The sequence below is a fragment of the Thermobia domestica genome, chromosome 5 (genome assembly GCF_964235325.1).
Source record: "Thermobia domestica chromosome 5, izTheDome1.hap1.1, whole genome shotgun sequence".
Taxonomy (NCBI): Eukaryota; Metazoa; Arthropoda; class Insecta; order Zygentoma; family Lepismatidae; genus Thermobia; species Thermobia domestica.
The window spans coordinates 1488325-1512859 of record NC_137458.1 but is presented as its reverse complement, the minus strand read 5'-3'; the positions used below and the strand labels follow the sequence as shown (position 1 = coordinate 1512859).

The following is a 24535-nucleotide window of genomic DNA, read 5'->3' as shown; positions in this document are numbered from 1 at the left end:
GTCACGAAAAATGTGTGATTACATAGTACATAAGAGCAAAAATGTGTGATTACATAGTACATAAGAGCAAAAATGTGTGATTACATAGTACATAAGAGCAGGTGTATAAAGGCCTAGCCAAATCAGAACATGTCACTAGAGAGTCTGTGACTTCCGTACGCTATTTCGTAATATCCCTCATGGACATCAATCAGGGTTGCGGACTTCATATTAAAATAACTAAAAATTTTGTTCGTTCATTCCTCTTTCGTATACAAGAAGTGTGCATAATTGCCCGCTTTATAATAATAATAATAATAATAATAATAATAATAATAATAATAATAATAATAATAATAATAATAATAATAATAATAATAATAATAATAATAATAATAATAATAATAATAATAATAATAATAATTTTAGTATAAATTGTGAAGAAAAACTGACTTCCTGACTATATTATAGAGCTACTAGATCCCATTCCAGTGTAATCTTTCGTCTTCCTGGTTTCCAGTAATCACTAATTGATAAAAAACACGAACAACAAGTCTTTGTCGATTACATAACAAGCAAAACGGAAAGTGCGCGTGCGTAAACGGCCTTGATTAGTATTAGCCTTTCTTCCCTTGCTTACAGTGGTCGGCTGCACTTCATCTCGTACTGTGCGATCGTTCGTTCGTGTGAAGTTTCCGAGAAACGTGTAGCACTTAATCAGTGGCTGACGTCTTTTGCACTTACTCTGGGAGGAGGTAAGTGACTTGCAATTTCTATTTCATTTTGCTTTTTCCCACCTCTAATCCCTAAATAAGAAATTAACAAACAGATTTTATTGTTATCTACTGCGATATTGTGTTTCACTTAAAGACTATGAACAAACAGTCTTGTCATAATCCGTAACGACATGTAGTAACTTGCATTGTATTACTAAACACTTTACAAGGTATAACATTTTATATGAATCACCGCTCTCTTCATTATCTACTATAATTTAATCACTACATTCAAAGATAGGACTGAAAAGAAAAGATTCCAACTGGTATCGGACTGGTCCGGGCCAGAGTTGGCGTGGGTCAATCAAAACTTGACCCACCACCCACCATGACCCACCACCCACCATGAACCACTCTCATCCACTGAGACCTACTCTAACTCACCAAAATCCATCGTCATCAACTCTGAACACGATCCACGCCCCTTTCCAGACTGACTAAAGAGTTTACACTTGTAATAAAACAAGACTGTGAAATTGTCACTAATCGGAGTTTGAATTTCTAGTCAATCGCTCAAGCATCACTCTATCACAATAACGTTGGATCTGACCTTTACGATATAAAATGGTAAAGTGTTTGTCAGTGAGGAAATTGAAACAGTTCGAGGTGGGGGAAAATTGGTGTGTGCCTAAAATATACTTGTACTAAGGGAGTATTCTTGCAAGTGTTAATTTCTGAACGCATCCCACAAGAAACTTATATTCGCAGGAAAATACCCCTGTACAATATGGAAAAGGTTATGGTTTCTCAGTTCACAGTATTTTTCTCACAAAATGACTTATAAGGGGAAATCCCCATTCGCACTCATGTCGTGAAAATTGATAATACTTCTACCCGATTTCTGCAACTCCTCATCGACAGTCTGCTTGTTAGACTTAAGTCTGATAACGATTTTTTTTGGTCAGTTTTGAAATATTCAGCAGGAAGTATCATCTCTCTATCACCATACAACATCTTTTCCATATTGACCATGTTAGTTGGCAATGTCGACTTATGGAGAACAGAAACTTCATCTACCACGCCTTCGATAGGGAGTCTTGTGAATAAATTATCAACTAAAGCCTGATAAACTGATGATTTCTTATTTGTTTATAAATTTAATTTTTGTAACTACATATGAAGGTTTGATGCCATTACCAAGTTCCCTCCCCCGTCTAGAAAGCGAAGGGGAACGAGGTTCCTGGAAAGAGTTCAGAGATGAATGGGAATTTCTCTCCTTCTTGCGCTTCAATTATCACATTGCTGTTTGCCATGTGCCAAATTACGATGAATTTCAATTAAATTATCATAGTATAATTGTTTCCTTGTTGAATTATCGATACTTTTCAGTGGAAAAAAGGATGAAATTTGAAACTTCCAAATCAAGGTAAGTAGACCAACGTAAAGGGAAAAAAGTGTAAAATTTTCCATATAATTATGCGTACAATCCAAACTTAAAATTTCCGTGTAATTAAGGTTACATTACAAATTTTATGCCTATTTTTCTCACAACTTTATGGGTTGATTGCCCTGTGCTGTAAGCGCTCCATATAATAAACATAAGCTTCAGCAATTATTATAGTAGAAAGCAATGGATATATGAAGCCAAGCACTGTTTTTTTTGTTTCTGATTTTTTTTCTTAAATAACATCGATCGTTTTCGATCATTTTTACAAACCAACTCACTACCAATTTTCCATATATATAAAAAGTGCCCCTACCCCCGCTCCATACAGGAGAATTTTTAAAAAATGCTAGGATGTTTATTTTCAATAAAGAGTTAATACACTGAATTTCAGCTCCGTAAGTTTAACAGCTTGCGAGATATTAATTTATTTTTTATTTTATTATTATTATTATTATTATTATTATTATTATTATTATTATTATTATTATTATTATTATTATTATTATTATTATTATTGCGAAAATTCGGATTCTCACTACCTCCTTAGGATATTATGCATTATAATGAAAGCAATATAGCATCCCAGTTTGGATTAAGGCCTAACTATATACCAAAAGTAATTTCATTTGAGTTTGCAATTTGACCGTGATGATGAGGCACACATAGTTAGACATTCAATTTTTTTATATAATAATTTATATGTTACAGTGATTCAAACGTATTTTTTCCAGTAGTTAGCTCCTCTAAAAACTCACAGGTCTCGAAAGCCAAGTAGTAGTATAAGTCCTATTGCTCTTATTACAATTAAAAATATCAATATCCAAAAGTCCTGAAGTTCTTTTTTCACTTGGTTAGGTTTACTCACCTCAGGTAAGTAGACAGAAACAAAGGAAAAGGAAGGGAAATGAAGGTCTTGAAAGTAAAACGCAGATAAATTTACCAGTGTTCAGAAGATACTGTCTACAATGCAGTGAGCAGAGAGGGTCGGTAGATCATACTGAGTCGGTGGGTCGCAGTGGGTCACGGTGGGTGGTGGGTCGCAGTGGGTCATGGTGGGTGGTGGGTCACGGTGGGTGGTGGGTCACAGTGGGTCATGGTGGGTGGTAAGTCGCAGTGGGTCACGGTGGGTGGTGGGTCACAGTGGGTCACATGCTGTTGACCCACGACCCACTGACCCACTCCATCTCTGGTCCGGGCGGGAACCGTCCGATCTCCTTCATTCGAGCATGTATTATTATTATTATTATTATTATTATTAATAATAATAATAATAATAATAACAATAATAACTGTTGATAGAGTGTAAGTATTAAAAGATTGAAAAGCTGGAAGTTAGCTACGTATTATAGGTAGCCCGACAAGAGAGGGGAAGAAGCAATACCATAAAAATAGGCCTATCGTTGGGTTAAGGGGCCGCGGTGGCTCTGGTGCCTGGGATCCTTGGTTTGATTCCAGCTCACGGCAAGTCAGCTTTGTGGTGGACAAACACCGTGTGCGTGAGTTTTCTTCGGATTCTCCCATTTTCTCACACTTTCTTCATTCCACCATTTCATTTATTTCTCATAATCACCGTCCTCTTTAGCCTAGCCGGCATAGGCGTGGGATGTAAAACTTACAGGTTTCGTTTCATTTTCAAATATCGTTCGGGTCCTGTTCCAAGAAGGTATTTGCGGCGCCCGAATCAGAGAGTTGTTTCGAAGATGTAGCAGTTCAAGCTTGAAGCAGAATAGTCATCTCCTTATCATCCATATAAGAACGAATTCTCTTAAATTAATTTATACAGGATGAGCCAAAAGTCAAGTGAGAGTTTTAACAGAGGAAAAGCTGTTGTATTGGCAGCTGCATTGCACTCCTGCAAATATTGCATATAAACTTACGTGGCATGCTGATCTTCCTATTAAAAAATACTCCAACTTAGCGGCTATGGCCTGTCCGTATATAGGTAAGTGCTGTCCTGTGCTCGAGCACAGGGTAGCAGAATTTAGGGGACGTCAAAATTTTGGATTTTTTAAAAAAGATTAACAATAAAGTAATATTTAAAACTAGCAACCCGCGAAAGCGCGAGAAATATGTTAATGTGTTTAATTCGCTCTAATTACAGCAGTTACTAATTAGCTAGCTTTTAAAGAAAGTGATCCTAATCCATCCTCATCCCAAGCGGTAAGGATGAACTTGAACATCATGAAAACTGATACCGTTAAACTCAACGACCACAAAAACTATGAATTCAACACTAATATCTGTCGTTTTCGATTACTTTCAAAATTTCGTCCCCTCCTCGGGGATTGGAGTATCACCTTGAAGATGAATTGGATTAACACTGTCTCTATTCATTTCAGCGACCCCAAAAACTGTGAATTCAACTCTAATATTGGTCGTTTTCGGAGGGAAGGGGGGGCGGAAAATTTTGTGCGGAGGGCGGCAAATAGAGCACAGGGGCGAACGATATACAAATACGAGCCTGGGTTGTGGTAGTCACACTTCTCAGCATCACCTACGGACAACGTGAAACCCCAACTCAATAGCCTTTCCTTTCTTATGTCAGGACTGTCACCTGACTTTTAGCTCAAACTTTTTTATATGATACACCCGTTAGTTATGCGGACCCTTCTCGCCCGGAGCCCCTTGCAGGAACATTAAATGACACTCTAGTTCTGGCAGTCATGAATTATTAAAACAAAACAAAGTAACATTATTCAAACAAAACAAATCAACCTACAAGTCTTTTGGTTTCAACAAACACATATTAGAAATAAAATTTAGATTATTATCGTCAGGCGTGTAACCACGAGCCGCAAAAGAGATCCCGACTCTAAACGAGTTCATTCCTCTTCAAATGGTGTTCGTCTGTTATAAGTTGATTAAACTTATTTAATATTTACACGGAATGAAGAATCTTTATAACAGAAAAGAAAAGAATTTTAAAAACTTTAAACCAGTTAACACATTTAAATATCTAGTTTCACCTCGAAACCTTCGACTCGCTGTATGCTGTAGGTTATAATAGTGATTAATTAAAAATTAAATGAAATCTTTAAGTTTTACGTCCCACAGATATACCGGCTAGGCCAAAGGAGAAGGTGATGATGATGAATGAAATGATGGAGTGAAGAAAACGGGAGAACCTCGAGGAAACCCACGCACACGATGTTTGTCCACCACAAAGTTAACTTGGCTCGAGCTGGGATCGAACCAAGGACCCCATGCACCAGAGGTGAACGCTCTACCACTGAGCCCACGCGGCCAAGCATGATTAATTAAATATTTTAATTGTTTACATCTATTTTTTTAATATTGCCCACCAACTACGTACGTTGCGGTTACACAAATATTAACGCTCAAATAATCTAATATGATTATGTTCTAATGGTAATAGGGCTCTTGAGGGTTGGCGGTAAAGTTTATTAAATATTGTTCTGTCTTAAAGGTAAAAGGTGGCAACTGTCTGTAGCTTATTATAGTCTATACTGTGTTTATATTACTGTGCTTAATTAATTAAATAATATTGTGCTTTATATGCTAGAATAAAAAAAATGTGTGTTTTTTTTTTTATGAGTAATTACATCTACATCTCTCATAATCTCTTATCTACATTTAATAAGCCGTTATCACACTTAATAGTAAATGTTCAACAACACCTGGTCACTTGAACGTAAAATAAATAAATTACATCTCACTTTTGCCCAGGTCACTTCTAGTGTTGTCCACGAGTCTCATAATTTGTTGTCGAATTTTAATCTCATTTGAATTCTTGGAACTATTTCCTCATTTCGTTTCGTCTTGTTTTGTAAATTTATGTACAAAATTTATACTTTGATATTTTTCTGAATTTCATCTAAAAGTTACCAGAATCCCTCCGCGTCACGAGAGGTCAACGAAAGCCTGATATAAGATTTACACAATATTTCTTATGGAAGTATATCGTGTACTGAATTTAGTACCTTTAAACATTGATAAATGCTTTTCATTGTGACCATTCAATTACTTCACCAATTTATAGTTTTTTAAATACTACAAATCAGGGATGGTTAACTACGGGCCTGCAGTCCGCAACGTCTTCTGGTGCGGCCCTCGAGAAGATAGGTGTTAACATTTTTTATCTAGTTTATTACAACTACGTACATAATTAAAAAAATAAAATGTAATAACTTTGACTAATACAAAAGGTGGTTGTATTTTTAGGCGTGGAAACCAAAAATAAATTTAAGGTTAAGATTAGATAGATTAATGTTTTATTTCGTTTATTTGGGTACATTAGGAATCTAAAAAAAATAAACGTACCATTTTTGTTCCCGCTGTAAGGTTGTACTGTATGAGGTGGAAATGTGGACATTACGTAAATGTGACGAAAATCGCTGGAAGCCTTCGAAATGTGGGTGTGGAGAAGAATGGAAAGAATTAGTTGGGTCGAGCGGAAAACGAATGAGAGAGTGTTAGAAATGGTGGGTGAGAAAAGAGCACTTTTAGATATTATTAGGAAGAGGAAGAGAAACTGGTTGGGACATTGCCTAAGAAGAGATTGTATCATGAGGGACGCCCTAGAGGGTATGGTGGCGGGAAAGAGAGGGAGGGGGCGAAGGAGACTACAATTAATGGATGATATTAAAACAGAAAGATCATACGCGAAGACGAAAAGGTTAGCGGAGGACCGTGGAGCATGGAAGCTTCTCAGCTGCGGCAAGTGACCTGCCAATAAAGGCAGAATACCTATGATGATGATGTAAGGTGAAAAATGAGTGGCTGTCAGTACTACTGAGGGCAGGTATATGTTTTTACTTGCTATTTAAAATCTTTTTTGCCACTTCTTACATATATTTTTATGTTTGAAAAATTATCCAAGATATTTTCAGTTAACCTAGGGAATGTAAGGATATTTTTCGAGCAAAAGGAGTTTTATGACTCGTTGAAGGGATTTTGTCGTTGAGAACCTAGTAACTCTGAGTCTGTATATGAAACTGGTGCATTACATCAGCATACTTCAGAATACAGGGAGTTTCCTCAAGAATTACATTATTTCGATTTTTTTTTAAGTCAGAGCTACTTCAGTATGAAGTAAGAAAAGAAAGATTAGTGATAAAAACCGAAAATTTCAAGATAAGTGGAAAACTGAATTTAAAGTATCATATGAAGTTGCGCCCTCGCCACATAGAAATTTCTATAATGCAGCCCTTTAGTTTAAAATTGACCATCACTGCTATAAATCATAGAATAATAAAACAACGTTTGAGATCTAAAACTTCGATGAAATAGTGTTGACCACAAGAGCCGAGAAATTTCTTATCTTGGAAACTAAACGAGAATTGTCATGTTTATTGTCTCCTATTCAACATTGATCAAATCCTCTCCTCATATTTTTATTTACTCCCCTTGACAAAATTTTCTAGAAGAAAGCCTTCTCACCCTAGTATTGTATTTGAATGTTTAATAAAAGAAAGAAATTTCTACCTTAGAGGAAAAGAAACATTAATAGAAAAGAAAGTAGGTTAAAACAATCATAGGCCATAACTGATAAGTGATAATTTGAAAGATGCTGGGAATGGTTAATAAAATGCAGAAGTACAAAGTTTTCCGAAGTAGTAAACAAGTCACATCGTGAGTTAACGACGAAAATCTACAGAAATATACACATCTCTCCCTCTTTATTTGTTTGTTTTCTGTCTGTGCATCATTCAGTCGATATGGACATTTACTACATTTAATCACCATATATACCCATATGTATGCCCATATAGCTCCGGTCTCTCCATGGCAATCCCTGAAGAGCAATACATTGCCTGCATTCGAAACGTTTTAAGTAAATACCTTCCCGATAGCCCGAAAACACTAAAATCACGTCGCCAGGAAAAATTCAACAAACAATTGTCTATTTCGCATCAGGCAGTAATGGGTCTCCGCGGGAATAAGTCATTAGAGGTCTGCTCTGGCTCCGTGGTATAGCGTTCATATCTCATACGTGGAGTCCCTAGTTCGATTCCCGCTCAAGCCAAGTGAACGTTGTGGTGGGCAAACACCGTGTGCGTAGGTTTTCTTGAGGTTCTTCCGTTTCCTCCCACTTTCTTCATTCCACCATTTTATTCATTTCTCATTATCATCGTCTCCTTTAGCCTAGCCGGCATAACCGTGGGACGTAGAACTGAAAGATTTAATTTTCATTTCAAGTCAGAAGAGAACAGCCACGACGCTGACGTGGGTATATACAAAAGCGATTGTTTATATAAAATGAACCAATTTGTGCTAGGTGGTCACTACAAGCAATAATAGTATATATTCAGCTGGTGATCCAGCGGTGGGTATCAATCGAAGGGAGGCGGCGTAAAGCAACGGTGGGTATACGCAAAAGTAATCATTCCTGCGTAAAATTCGCACCAACGTGTGCTGCTTGGTCAATACATGCGGCAGTTTGATCGTGGTTGTGTGTTCTATTTGCAAGTACTGTATCTTAATGTGTTTTTGCACTGTTTCTTCGTATATGACATATAGGAAATAGCTCGTGACAAAAACACATTTTCTGCTGTAAATATTATTGTAAATAACGACTTTATATAGCATTTGCAGTGGTTTCCGAACAGTAACCCTACTCCTGTAAACATTAAATACAGTTTACTTACATTGTGCAGGTTAATATGTAGCACAATCTTCTTTCCTATGCAGTGATTCATTTTGACCGTAAATTACCATTTTCATGTCGAACTGTTATAAACCTGCATCAAACGTCTTTCTTATCTGAAATTTACAGATATTAAACTGCGACTCAACTTCATCTAGAACTTCATGTGGTTATTACAAAGTGGCGGCATATGTAATCAAAGAGAGTCATGGCTGATGAAGAGTCAACATTAGATGCATTTTGTGGAAGTAAACTTTGGGTAAGTAATAAGAAATGCTGTTATACATAAGTGTGATTTGTTATTATGCACTTTAACTTGCTGAAATTAGCTATTTCTGTGTTAATTTCAATCATATGTTAGTTAAAGTACGTTTCCTGAAAACAGAGTGTTTAATATCTCCTATTGAAAACAAAGCATTAGCTTAGACAAGTGATGACAAATTGTTAAAAGGGTATGTCAGAAAGGAAGGATGTCTACCATATCCGTGAATCGATTTTGATGTTACGATTAGTCATTGTTACTGGATTTACGTATTGCAATCGATTAACGTAGTGCACAGAAAATTCAAAAACCCGATAGATTAATTCTATTCTAAATTTCTAGCCAGGTGTTAAGTGTCGCAGAGACGCGTTCAGAAATACGCAAAAATGGAAAATTTACAGAAGAGAAACATTTTTCAACACGATCCATTATCCATTCATTTTGACGATTATGCATGTAATGTAGCATGTACTGAAAGGGAGGATGCTTTGGAAGATAGAGTGTCTAATTTAAACTAACTTATATAATGTATTTTGAAAGTAGCCAAATATATGATAGTAACGTAGAACATTGAATATTTCTTGAAATTTTGTTTGGAGATTCTAACATTAGACTTGTTCGCTGCACTGACATTATAAGTGATTGAAGGAAGTATTAGTGATGTCCCGTTGGTTCATATTCCTCTCTTAGTTCAGTTTCTGATATAATTTCTATTGTCTCATATGTTACGTGTGTCTATGAACTGTTTACGTCGTGTTGATGTTCTTCCCTAGCCAGCCAGGTTACCTGATCTCTCCTCCAATTAAATCCGCTCGGACGCTAACTCTGCATCAAATTTGAATCGAGACACGGCTCTTCCAATAGAAAAATATACATTTTTCGAGTCGAGACATAACATTTACAGCGCATTTTCGAGACGAGACAGCCACAAATCTTGTCTCGTGCGCATCCCTAGCAACACGTATTACGCTCGTACAGCCAAACTCATTGTCGAATTGATTTGACATTATAATTATTACAATAATGTTGTATAACCTTGCAACTCATAGAGTTTCACTTCATTTCCTCCATCCCATCTGGGTATTTCATTTTTTTGTCAGTTTATGGATCTTTTGGTATAAAGGTTTTTATTTCTATGCTAACATTATCTATTTCTTCTTAACAAATAGTATTTAAAACTGCTTCAAGTTCATCTAATAATTTATTCGTAACCTCTCATTCTTTATTATTTGTTTGAAATACTTGCAACATTGTTTTGATACTAATTAGTGGTACTGTGACACAACGTTTCTCCTTACACTAATTTTCTGCTAGTGTTTTAAGACTACTTTTTAATTATATCTAGAATTTCCTATTTTTCTATTTGCTAATAGGGCTACTAGCTGAACCCGCGCTCTCTACACAGCGCATCATTCACATATGAGCATGAATCTCCTTCTCACTCCTCACATTTGTACATGTCCCTTTACAGACACAAGTGAAGGAAGTCTTCATAAAAATCGGCAAGAGGCACCATAAAGCGGAGATTTCTGGATTATTTCTTCAATATCTAGCACCGTTTGCAAGATTTGAGCCTACTTTCGGTTGGAGTTTCTAATTCATGTATGATCAATATTTCCTTTCTTCTTGCATGAAGTATGTAATAAGCAAATACATTACATACACAGTGAATTATAATGTCAGTGATATACCGTATAGTGTTCATTGGACAAACACTCCAAGCAATAAAGATTCATCTTAACCTGGAGAAATAGTTATCCTTCGTTTTTCATTATCATTTGGCCATGAAACAAACGCCTGAGAGATATACAACATCTGATAAAACTATGTTGTTTTGGAATGTATAACTCATAGCATATGGTGCTTTAATTTTTTAAAAATTTCAACACTTCCAGTGTACCCCTAATTATGGAATAAAGAAATAACGGCCACTTTTTTTTAAAGATATTCAATTAGAACTGGACAATCTACACAAAATTTGGAATCGACCAGCGAAAACGGCACGTTTCTAGTACTTGTGGTTTTCGAGATATTTTTTTCGAAAGGATTGAAGACAAACATATAAACTTTCCTTTGGAGACAAACATATTGCACACCCAGTGGAAGACTGTTACAGGTCAAAATTATACATTTGTGGGAACATGACTTTTAAAGTTTGTAATTCTGTCAAAATCGTTCCCTGGAATACTAGTATTTCTGCTATCTAGGGGTTAATTTGTCTAGTTACGTTTCTACGAAAATACCACCAGGTAGCGCTCGCTTCTCTCTCTCTATTCTCTTTTGAGCGATGATAACTCAAAGTTTCCATTTTTTGAGTTGTAACACTCTTCCACAGGGTGTGTGATATACACCTAGCATTTTTAATTTATAGACTATCTGAACCTGCGCTCTCTACACTGCGCATCATTCACATATAAGCATTAATCTCCCTGTCATTCCTCACAACATCTGTACATGTACCTTTACAGACACAAGTGAAAAAAGACTTGATAAAAATCGGCAGGGGGTACCATAAAAGGGATATTTTTTCGATTGTTTGTTCAATCCTTGCACCGTTTGCAAGACTTGAGCTTATTTCCGATTGGAGTTCCTAATTCATGTATGATCAGTGTTTTCTCTCTTCTTGAATGCAGTATGTAATAAGAAAATACATTACATACACAATTAACTATAATGTCAAAGATATATGGTGTTCATTGGGTGAAACATTCCGAACAATAAAGATTCACCTTAACCTGGAGAAACGGTTATCCTTCGTTTTTAGTTATCATTTGACCATGAATTAAACGCCTAAGAGATATGCAACCTTTATATACGACTATGTTGTGTTGGAATGCATAACTGATAGGATATGGTGATTTTTTTAAAAAAATTCAAGACTTCCAGTGTACCCCTAAATATGGAATAAAGAAATAAGGGCTACGTTTTTTTTAAAATATTCAATTTGAACTGGACAATCTACACAAAATGTTGGAATCGACCAGCGCAAACGGCACGTTTCTAGCACTTGTGGTTTTTCGAGATCTTTTTTTCGAAAGGATTGGAGACAAACATATAATCTTTTCTTTGGAGACAAATATATAAACCTAGCATTTTAATATATAGATATTTTCAATTGAAAGGACACTTTCTTTGCCAAAAGAAATGTCATACACATAAGATTTACACACATTTCTGCTTTAATCAAAGCTAAAAAAAAATCCACTCTGAAATGCAAAAGTTTTAGGATAAAAAACAAAATATTAGGATAGTCTGAATTTGTTGCTATCGTTACTCTACATTTAGGGAGACCAAATAGTTGTGAAAATCTGCTCAAGTGTCTTTTTTTTTTCGAATATATTAGTCGCAAAGTAAATTTACGACAGCCAAGTAAATATCGAGACAGTCGTCCATTGGCTGTCAATATAGAATATAAGAATAACGATATCAAATTTTATACATTTTGTTTAACTAAATAAAACATTATCTATGTGTTTTTAATTTAATAAGATATTTGTTGGACGTCATGAATTTCGCGTTGAGTATGCCTTCAATTATTTTTAATAGTCCCACTGTGGAAATAAAATATACTGTATGTTATAAGCAGCACTGGAAGCAGCGCTACTTGCTGGATTAACCCTTGCTCTCCCAATCTCCCCAAATCAAAATACTGTGTGTTATTATGTGTGTGTTAATAATATTTAGCTTGAGAAATAATCAATGAAGCAGAAAAAGCAAAATAGTATTTAAGAGTTTAACTTATGTTGGGGTCTCACTATCTTCTCAACATTTAAGTCACTTCTGGAGGCCACTAACGAAGAATTGCAAGGAGCTTGTCAGTGAAGGAGCAAGAGGAACTTGTCAACGTTACGTGTACTGCCATTTAAAATAATATTTTACAAGTTGATTAGTTTTGGGTGAAGTATTTTTTGAATAAAATAGATGAAAAGAGATAGCTTGTCAGTGGAGGAGCAAGAGGAACTTGTCAATGTTACGTGTTATAACGACTCACCAAGGGTAGTCGTCAACCTGGTTCGATCGTTGATATATGAATTTCGAGTGGTAGTAATAGTTTGCATGTAAAAATACCTTTAATAATTATACATATTATTATTCTCACCTTTTCTATAAGAATTATAGAATCGATGAACGGCACTAAATGGTTTATTAGTTGATACACTTTATAATATATTTTCGTTCAAACTGTCATGCACACAGACATGATGATTAGGTATCCATAAACAACAACTACCTAGCAACTAATTACATAACACTATCCCATAATATATATTTTTACATATATTAAAAACATTCTTCTTTTGTTATTATTAAATTAACATTCTATTAAGTATAGTGCACATGTATGAGCACTTTCTGCCCAAGGTACAGGTAATTAATAATCTATCCAAAGTATTTCGTTATATAAAATGTCGCCCGACAATTGGACTGAATATAAAAGTCATAAGAAAGCTTGGCTTTTATCGTCAAGAACCACTGGTCCGTTTACAATAATGATCTTACATTACACATGTTCATCACATTTTGATCGCCCCTCGTATGTATCTTCATTACATATTATAGATATAGATACATTTATAACAAATCTTTCACTTCATTAATACTTATCTTTCATTACATTAATTATATTTATTTCATTATCATTCATTACATTATTATTATATTTTATTATTAAAACGTCGTCGCCTATTTATTTAATCTTTGAAGGGTGCGAAGTCAAAATCGTAAGAAGCAATTACAGTTAAAACATGAGTTACTATTATCCAGGGCGCATTATATAATAATTATATTGGATGATATTTTAAAATAAACATTGGATCAATAAGGCATCAAAATATAGAAGAATCTCATTCAAGATAGTCGTTGAATAATTAACTTAATAGAATGAATCTTACACTTAACATAATCTTTGACAGTTAGGTTTTCAACACAAGTCAATCTAATATAAATAATCTTTGTTTTTAATCAATTATGAATCGAATTATAATCCCTCATATTGCCTGTATAGCGAAATTATAAGAATTGTTTTCATTATCGATATTAACACATAAGCTTAAAAATAAAAGTTCACAAGAATCTATAACTGATATGGGTTTAACCTAATTTCATTAACGGTAATCAGCTTACATTCATACTTGCATATGATTCTAATAAAGTACATTGTACTGCACAATCATGATTAGGTTCCCCAATATGCTGTACATGTATTTCATCGTGATTCTGATTTTGATACGAAGTGCCATCTCTTGACCTCCAATTACGTCTATCCATGTAGCTTGTTGTATTCCTGTAATTTCGCCCTATATTCCGATTGTTTTTATGTCTACTTCTGTTGGGTGATCTGACATCAGGATTACCACGATTAATTAGGTTAGGCTGATTCCCTACATAACTTTGTCTATTTTGCTCGTTTTGATTGCTAGAATTTACTCGGCTTAGGTTGTGTTCCGTATCGTTCACACTTCTGATATTTAGATTCCGAATAGGTACAAAATGATCTGAGTTATTTTTACTTTTACCTACTCCTGCTTGTTGATTCATTGCATGGTATTGGGTTTCATAGCATTGGACAAGCATTAATAAATGGTTGAAACTCATACACTGTGTAGAGAACAAGATCTGTTGTAACTTAAATGGGAGCAAATTTCGAATCGATGCTATTATTCTAGATTCCGATTGCAAGGGATTAACGACTTTTAATTCGTTGTATGTATTTACAACAAACTCTACAACAGATTTGTGCAAACGAGGATTGAAATGTTGATTTCTAATGGTGGCATCTCGATTTGCAAGCAAAAAGTCATTTTCATAATTCGCAATTAGCGCTGCTTTGAATTCCTCATAAGTATTGATGTGATCACGTACGGCTTTAAACCATAAAGAACATGGTGGGAGTAATACATGAGGGATTAATTTCATATATTGTGATCTATCTATACACATTATATTGCATTCGTCCTGAAATTTTCCCAGGAAAGAAGTAGCGTTTTCATTACACTTACCACTGAATTTACTCATAGCCCGTATTTCACTCATCTTAACACTTAACTTTACCTTCCTTTTATCATTCCGTGTACTTATTGGGTGACAATTCCTATCCATGACGTGATGTGTCGTTGCACCATCCCTTTTCCGCCCATCTGTCCTCTTCGGATGAATTTCTTCCAAAATAATATCCTCATCAGACACAGGTGAAGGCGAAGTCATCTCTGGTGAGTGGGGAAAATCCAAGCGATCACTACCCATATTATTGTGGTATGTGTTGTCCTTAACCTGTAGCGTTCTAATTTCTTCCTATAGAGTAGCTATCAATTGCGTATTTGCACGTATGTTGTTAGAATTATTGATGACCTGAATCTTTTGCTGTTGAACAGAAGATTCTATTACTTCTAAATCCTTTTTTACATCACTGATTTCTTGGCTCAGGTGGTTGTGATTATCCTGGCATACCTCAGATATTCCTTTTAACTTTTCCTCGAACTGCGAGGTGATATCGTTCATCGTCTGGATAATTAATTGTTTCGTTTCATCTGACTTCTGTTCCATTCGTCTGCTTAATTCCTCGTATTGCTTGTTAGATTCTTCGGAGTTCTGCTCTATCGTCTGCTTCAATTCTTCGTATTGCTTATTGGATTCTTCGGACTTCTGCTCTATCGTCTGCTTCAATTCTTCGCATTGCTTGTTGGACTCTTCGGACTTCTGTTCTATCGTCTGCTTTAATTCGGTAGACATCTGAATCAATTGTCGCTGTAAGGCTAGCAAGATTCGGTCTTCTGATGTCATTCCTGGTGCTACACTATGTTCACCGTCGTCACTATTATTGGATTCTTTCTCAATTGCCTCACTGTTCATTTTTCTTGTAATTATTCTACCACTTCTTAGTCTGGTGAAATTTGTATTCATTAACTTTATTACAAAAGTAAATTCACCCTTACTTTGCTTCAGGATATGAATTTACAGCAAGTCCCGGGTGAGGTAAACCAAAATTTTTAGCTAATCCCGGTGTGAAGGCACCAAAATTTTTATAACGACTCACCAAGGGTAGTCGTCAACCTGGTTCGATCGTTGATATATGAATTTCGAGTGGTAGTAATAGTTTGCATGTAAAAATACCTTTAATAATTATACATATTATTATTCTCACCTTTTCTATAAGAATTATAGAATCGATGAACGGCACTAAATGGTTTATTAGTTGATACACTTTATAATATATTTTCGTTCAAACTGTCATGCACACAGACATGATGATTAGGTATCCATAAACAACAACTACCTAGCAACTAATTACATAACACTATCCCATAATATATATTTTTACATATATTAAAAACATTCTTCTTTTGTTATTATTAAATTAACATTCTATTAAGTATAGTGCACATGTATGAGCACTTTCTGCCCAAGGTACAGGTAATTAATAATCTATCCAAAGTATTTCGTTATAGTGTACTGCCATTTAAAATAATATTTTACAAGTTGATTAGTTTTGGTGAAGTATTTTTTGAATAAAATAGATGAAAAGAGATAGAATCATCTAGTTCCATTTTGTAGTACATATCTTTACAAAGAAATATTTTCAGTACTTCGTTTCCTGAAAAAAACACTCACAAATCGCCTCGATCTTGAATTTGATTTAAGGCTGAAAATACCAAATATTAAACTAGATATGAAAAGAATTGTCCGAACTCAAAGCGGTAACATTTTTTTCATAACATCTAGATTCTGTAATAGACTGTATGTCGTAATATCTATAACATAAATATTGGTAATTTAATTGTTAACTAGCTGAATCTGCGCTCTCTACACAGCGCATCGTTCACATACGAGCATAAATCTTCTTGTTATTCCTCACCTTTGTACATGTTCCTTTACAGACACAAGTGAAAGATATCTTCATAAAAATCGGCAAGGGGTATCATAAAGGAGAGGTATTTTTCCGATTATTTTTCCCAATATCTCGCACCGTTTGCAAGATTGAGCCTACTTTCGGTTAGAGTTTCTAATTCATGTATAATCAGTGTTTTGTTTCTTCTTGCATGTAGTATGTAATAAGCAAATACATTACACATACAATTAATTATAATGTAAATGATATATGGTGTTCATTTTGCAAAACACTCCAAGCAATAAAGATTCATCTTAGACTGGAGAAACGGTTATCCTTCGTTTCTCATTATATCAATTGGCCATGAAAAAGCGCCTGAGAGATATATTACTCCCTATACAATTGTGTGCTGTTGGATTGTATAAGTCGTAGGGTATGATACTTTACTTTAAAAAAAAAAAATCAACACTTTCAGTGTACTCCTGAAAAATATAATAAAGAAAGAACGACCATTTAAAAAATATTCAATTAGAACTGGACAATCTACATAAAATTTGCAATTGATCAGTGAAAACGGATTTTTTCTAAAGCCTATGGTTCCCGAAAACTCACTGTCGAAAGTATTGACCACAAACATAAACTTTTCTAGAATTTTAATATATAGATACTGCTACCTATCCTACAAACTAAATCAACTTTTTTTTATTAGCAGTAAAGTTGCAAAAAGGCATTAGAGCCACACGAATCTTATTTTGCCATTGTTACAAAAAGTTAACCACTTGCTGGCACCTGAAGACACAAGAAAATTAGTCTGCTTTTCCCTTGAATGAAATCTCCGTAGTCTTGAACTAACGTTGTTAGGGTCATTAAGTGTATGAGACTCAGGTGGACAGGGCATGGAGCCAGAATGGAGGAAAGTATCATAGAAATGCTTTCAAAGTTTTAAATGGAAACGTAGTCGGAAAAAGGCCCAGGCACAGAGGGGGGACAATGGATATCGCAGAAATAGGAATACAAAGTAGAAACTGGATCCAGTTGGCTAAGGGCAGAAATCAATGGAGAGTGTTTCTGAATGTTGGTTCCATAGGCCATAGACTCAGTTAGTAGTCTTAACCTCCAATGGGAAAGCCTGGTTTTGTCTGTGTAGTCACGAACATTAATAAATGGAGGTTGGAGCCATAAGAAATAATGGCTTCAGCCTCCATTTATCAATGTTCGTGACTGTACAAACTATGCTTTTATGAAGATACCGAAAAAATAATGACACGGGTCCTAGCTTGCCTTAAAAATAGAAAGAGGTCCGCAGCTATGATGAAATTACGAACCACTATAGTAAACGAGTACGAAAAGAAATGTCGATGTTCGTCGCACTCGTCCGAAGAAGAAAAAAGTTGTGGTGTCGGGAGGACAAATAGCCTTAATCGTGAAATTAATTTTAATAGGTTGGGGGGCGCGGTGGCTCAGTGGTAGAGCGTTCACCCTCCGATGCTTGATGTCCCTTGGTCGACCCCAGCTCGCGCCGTGTGGACTTTGTAGGTGGACAAACACCGTGCTCATGGGTTTTCTCGGGGTTCTCCCGTTCCCTCCCACTTTCTTCATTCCACCATTTCACTCATCTCTCATTATCTCCGTCTCCTTTAGCCTAACCGGCATAAGCGTGGGACGTAAAACTTCAAGATTTCATTTCATTTTTTTTTAAATTTTAATAGGTTCTCCGTAACGTAATAGCTGGCTAATATATCGTGGAAATATCCTGTAGTTTCATTGCGCATTGGTCATATCATATTGGAGATGTAACTATACAAATTAGCAAATGACATGATTCAGAATAGTGAAGTTGATTCATCAGAAAGAATAGAGTTGCCGGGAATCAATTATTGATATTAAAAGTGCATAGTAAGGCCAAGTTTATTTTTGTGATATTAAAATAACGAAATATTTGAACTAATATTTTTCATCTAAACTGTTTCAGAAACTATTGGAATTATTCACAATACTTCTTTGAATATTTTTAATTTGTTACAGCTCAAGAAGTCCACTTCTATTTAATTACATACAATACTAATTTTCTGTTTTGTGTATTTACTTTCACAGGATCTTAATACTACCTGGTACACAGATACCCCTGATTTCACACAATGTTTTCAACAAACTGTATTGGTATGGATTCCTTGTGGGTTTTTGTGGGTGTTCGCACCTCTCGAGACCTACTACTGCCTGCAAAGCAAAAACAGAAACATTCCATGGGGTTGCTTAAATATAACAAAACTAGTAAGTCTAATTTATACATCAGTAAGCGGGTAAATTATTTATTTATTTATAAATTATAGATACAGTATCCTTACCTTGCATCCACTTTTGGGGTATTTGGTTGTTCAGTAACTTCTTGAAAGCTACTACCTTTAACCCGCAGTGTTTTCTTGCTAAGTATGGAACAGTTCCAGAAGAACTGATCTGACATCTCTTTTTGATTGATAACAATTAAATATCCCAACAGCGGATACAAGGAAGGAATATTACATCTAGTGTGTATCGTATGGCATATATAAGTAAATATTATAGATTTTGTTGATATGTGTAAAGAGATAATGATCTATAAATTAGTGAAAAAATGAACGATTTGACCATAAATCGAACCCTGGTTTCTTACGAGCATTGCCTTAATGAGTGATAGAATTTATAGTATTCGGGTGGCGGAGTGGGTAGCGTGTAGTGATTAACGCATTGGCACAGTAAGAGATTAATGCCTAAGAGATTAAATGTAAAAAATCCGTACATCGTACATATGAATATGAATGTGGAGGTGGGTTGCAGTGTGTACAGAGGAGCAGAAACAGGAGGTTTCGAAAACGAAAATTTGTTGCAGAAAGGAATTAGTAATAAAGGAGAAAATGGTGAGAGTTACGCAATGCACAATAGCTAAACTATACTAAATATCAGACAAATCATAAGAAGAAGATCTACCAATGCATCTTGCATAGAGTATTAGAGCTCTAATTTAGAAGTAAAAACTGAGTAGACCAAGATGAAGATGGGAAAAGAATATAAAGATGGGTTGTGTAGATTGTCTAGGCACAGAATAGAAGCCAGTAGAAGCGAACTTTTGAAATTGCAAAACCATGGCTTAAGTTAATGTTATTATTTTGAAAATCCATGTTTAAAATATGGAAATTAGTTTGAATGTATCACTATTTATTAATTCTACTGAGGCAGATCATATAAACGAACACCATATCCTTGTGGAAATTAAGTAAAATTTACAAATAAATGTTTTCTTATATTATGCTATTTCACGTATTTCTATATTTTCCTATTTTTTTCAGTTTGTCACGATCCTCCTCATCTGTGTTGTTCTGACTGATCTAGGATATGCCTTATATCGTAATCATGCAACTGAAGACATAGTACCTGCAGTTGAGCTATATACACCTGTAATCAAATTTGTTTCTTTTGTAAGTAACATTATAATTAGAAAAGCTAGAATGCGTTATTTTAACGGTTGAGATTCTGTGGTTTAATAGCATCTACATTTGTCCTCAAATGCCCTCAAAAGAAAAAGTCGTAAGCTGTTAAGTCCAATAATCTAACTGTTAATCAGTGATTAAGAAAAATGTAATTTAATACGTATGTCTTAATTCAAAAATGCTAAATTGTCTTCCTCAGCAACTTAGAAATTCCTACTGCAAATTTGCTGTACTTTTCTAACGAAATAATACAGTTTTGAACTATCAATATTTTTGCACAAAATGAAGATTGAAGAATGTAGTTTCCTACTTAGAACTACGGGCTGAAAAGTTATCCTTTTTGATTCCCTAAAATATCTTAGCTTCTTGTAAATACATACGAAAATGAAATATGTAGTTCGTTTTACTGTTGCGCTATTTAAAATTTCAGATATTATTTTTGGTACTATGCAAATTTGTGTTTTATAATTTGTCTCAAAAAGAAGAAAGCGTTAACCAATTCTTATATTTAAAAATTCAAACTATGTAAATTGCATTATAACAATTGTTATAATCATCCGTTTGTGTAGATGTTACGTGTACTGACTTATTACATATAATTTAAAGTAGACAGATAGCACAGATTTTAAAATAGTTTTCCAGCTGTTAAATTTTCTAGGGTCCTGGAAAAGTTATTTTAGGGAGTCTCGATTTTTGGATGTCACCTCTTCAGCAAAATTTTATGTATAAAATGCCCAAATCTTTTCCGGTTTAGTTAGTTAAAGTAGATAATAATAATAATAATAATAATAATAATAATAATAATAATAATAATAATAATAATAATAATAATAATAATAATAATAATAATAATAATAAGAACAACAACAACTTTATTTTTAGTGTTGTGAACAGCTCATTGGCAAAAATACAGCACTATGTTAAGATCATTATACAATCATTTAAAACAGACCAGAAAATTTGTGATATAGAATGAATATTAGCAGGAAGCTTCATTTAACTATCATGTAAAGAATGAGGCGACCTTACTTAAAATTTCATATCCGCTATGTAAAATATCCTGGTTACCTATTGTCACATTTCCACATAAAATATTGGTTCTTTGAATAAAATGGTATAACTAAAGATATTCTGAAAATATATAATAATAATAATATCAAGACCCCTGTTATAAAGTTAAAAGAGTTTAATTTTTGTAAAAAATATAAACAAATAAAATAATTGTTCTATTGTTTCTCCCAACATATGTTCATTTTAAACCTTGTAAGACATTGTCACTCTTCTCAATATTTCACGTTTTGAATTTAGAGCTACTAATGTCAACTGACTTCTTACACTATAACTCGGCACTGTTATTCCTATATTTTCAAGCAGTGATTGCTACTATATTTATTATCCAATACAATTTGAATAAACTATTTATCCATAAAATTCCTTCTTTCTGCTAGAAATTGAAGTCCCCAAAAAGTTAACCAATATTCATACTCATGTAAATAGTAGTCCTTTTTCATTTTATAACATAGTAGTCGTATAAAACATTTCTGTACTGCTTCGAGTTAATTAATAAGTGTATTAGACAAACTGTTCCAAACGACTGAACCAAATTCAAGTTTGGGCCTAACAAATGTCTTCTATAAGTACATAAGAACTACCATTTAAAAAATCAGGCCATTGACTAAAGATAAAACCTATTGTTTTTCTAGTTGATAATAATAATAATAATAATAATAATAATAATAATAATAATAATAATAATAATTATTATTATTATTATTATTATTATTATTATTATATATATAATAATATATATGTTTATTAGAAGCAAACAGCGATACAGCCACAAGTGCCCCTTACAAGAAAGAAAAAAAATTACATAGGGCGCATGCAAATAGAATAACATTATACAACTGATTGTACAAAAATGAATAAAAAAGAAAATATTTATTGAAAAAAAAACATAAAACATGCAGTATCTGTTACAAACTGGGGAAAAAAAATACAAAGTAAAAATACAAAATATACAAAGTAAAATTCAAGATTGGATTATTATTAACAATGTAGTTGTAGCTGTTTACAAAATAATAAGAGAAAAAAATTTAAAATACACTTAAGCATATAGCATGTAAACTCATGACCAAGATGATAATAATAGTAAAAAGAAGTGTAGTATCCAAAAAAAAAGCAAAGATAAAAGAAAAAAGATGATAGGAAAAGAGAAAGAAAGTTAAAAGAGAACAAGAAAACAACCTAAAAAAATTTTAAATTTCAAATTTAAAAAAAAAATTAAAAAAATATAGATGGCACCTTACAAATAAAAAAAAATATTTGTCCTTTAGAATTTTAATTAATTGTGAACGAATTTTAATAAAATTACTTTGAAAGATATCTATAGCATAGTAATACTTATTGGCTGTATTTATAGTTTTATAAATTGAATACTTCAGGGTAGGAACATTCGAAATAAAGGGTACAAAATTTCTAACATTGCGGTATGGAATTCTTATGGACCAGAGACCATCAATAGAAAAGACACCTTGAAGAATATTATGAAAGAAACTTAAATCAAAAATACACCGCCTATCAGTTAGAGGTAACAAATAAAGGTCTTTAGATATGCAAGACAAACTCTTATCTTTGAAGTTTTTAAACTTCCAACGTAACCAAGCCAAAAAATTATTTTGAACAGATTCTATAGCATTTACAATAATAATAATAATAATAATAATAATAATAATAATAATAATAATAATAATAATAATAATAATAATAATAATAATAATAATAATAATAATAATAATAATTTTATTGGTATCAGAAAAATACTCTCGGTCCAATTACAATATCCAAGAATAGTACAGAAATAACAAAACAAACATGCATATAACAATAAAAAAATAAAAATATACATTAAAATAACATAATAACACATAGTAAGAAAAACATTACTGAATTTACAATCAAATTATAAATGAAACAACCATTCACGGACAAGGAAAAGATAAATAAGAATCAGCGTAATTAAAACATACAGAAAAAGTTTATGAAAAGGTTATGAACTTCTTTTGAATAAAAGGAAAATCAGAAGTGAAGACTTCAATTACATGTAAATAATTGTAGGCATTTGACAAACATTTATATATCAGAGCACCCTTAAAATACGATTACATTTGAAAACTGTAAAATTTCTTATTGACCTGTTAGAGACACCAAGACTAACAGCATCAATTAATCTTTAATTAATTAATGGTAATTTGCCAATCAAAACATTATGGAGTAATTTAATATCGAATAAAGTTCTTCGTTCAGATAGTTTAAGTAGACCAAGAAGGTGCCTAATTTCATCCTGAGTTTTCCCTGATAAAAATTTGAATTTCCATTTTAACCATGATAGAAATAAATTTTCAACTACTTTGATATATTTTTGAAAGTACTTGGCTCCTTTATTCTAAATACAAGTACAATATTGAAGGTGATTTCTTACGTTAGCATAAAATATAATTAATTAATTAATTAATTAATTAATTAATTAATTAATAATATTGTTGAAATATGTTTATTGGAAGCAGACAGCAATACAGCCACAGGTAGCCCTTAGAAGAAAATAAAAAAAATTGACATAGGGCGCATGCAAATAGAGTAACAGCATACAACTGATTATACAATAATAGATAAAATGAATAAAATATTTGCTCAAAAAAAATAACAAAAACATGCAGTATCTGTTACAAACTAGAAAATACAAATATAGCAATAGAGAAAAAAAAACATAATTAACATGCATATAAAAAAAGGTATACCATAGAGGATTGGTTTACAAAGTAAAATTCAAAAATAGATTATTATTAACCATGTAGTTGTAACAGTTTACAAAATATTAAAAGAGAAAAAATCAAAAATACACTATGTAGCTGTTAATACAATATGAAAATAAATATTTCTAAGTTAAACACTTCGGTGCAATACACAGATTCATAAGGCTATTGATAATGACGAAAAATATATAATAATAATAATAATAATAATAATAATAATAATAATAATAATAATAATAATAATAATAATAATAATAATAATAATAATAATAATAATAATTCAAGGCCCTGACCGATACCTTCCCAAATCCTTTCCATTGTTATTGTTGTTGTTGAATATCCAGTGTAAAATGGCCTCTGAGCTGTATCTGGTGATTGTTAAATAAATAAATAATAAATAAAAAGTTGTTAGTATAAAAACTC

At 33.3% G+C, this 24535-nt stretch overlaps 1 protein-coding gene across 2 annotated transcripts in view; it reads left to right on the top strand.

The window, feature by feature from the left end:
• Positions 1-627: 627 nt before the first annotated feature.
• LOC145685683 (multidrug resistance-associated protein 1-like) overlaps positions 628-24535 on the top strand; it is a 139795-nt gene continuing 115887 nt past the window's right edge. For both annotated transcript variants that reach the window (XM_081758092.1, XM_081758093.1), the window contains exons 1-4: positions 628-734; positions 8879-9008; positions 18931-19107; positions 20160-20288. In XM_081758092.1, coding sequence (XP_081614218.1) covers positions 8958-9008; positions 18931-19107; positions 20160-20288 — 357 coding nt within the window. In that variant the 5' untranslated portion in view covers positions 628-734; positions 8879-8957. The remainder of the gene's footprint in view (positions 735-8878; positions 9009-18930; positions 19108-20159; positions 20289-24535) is intronic.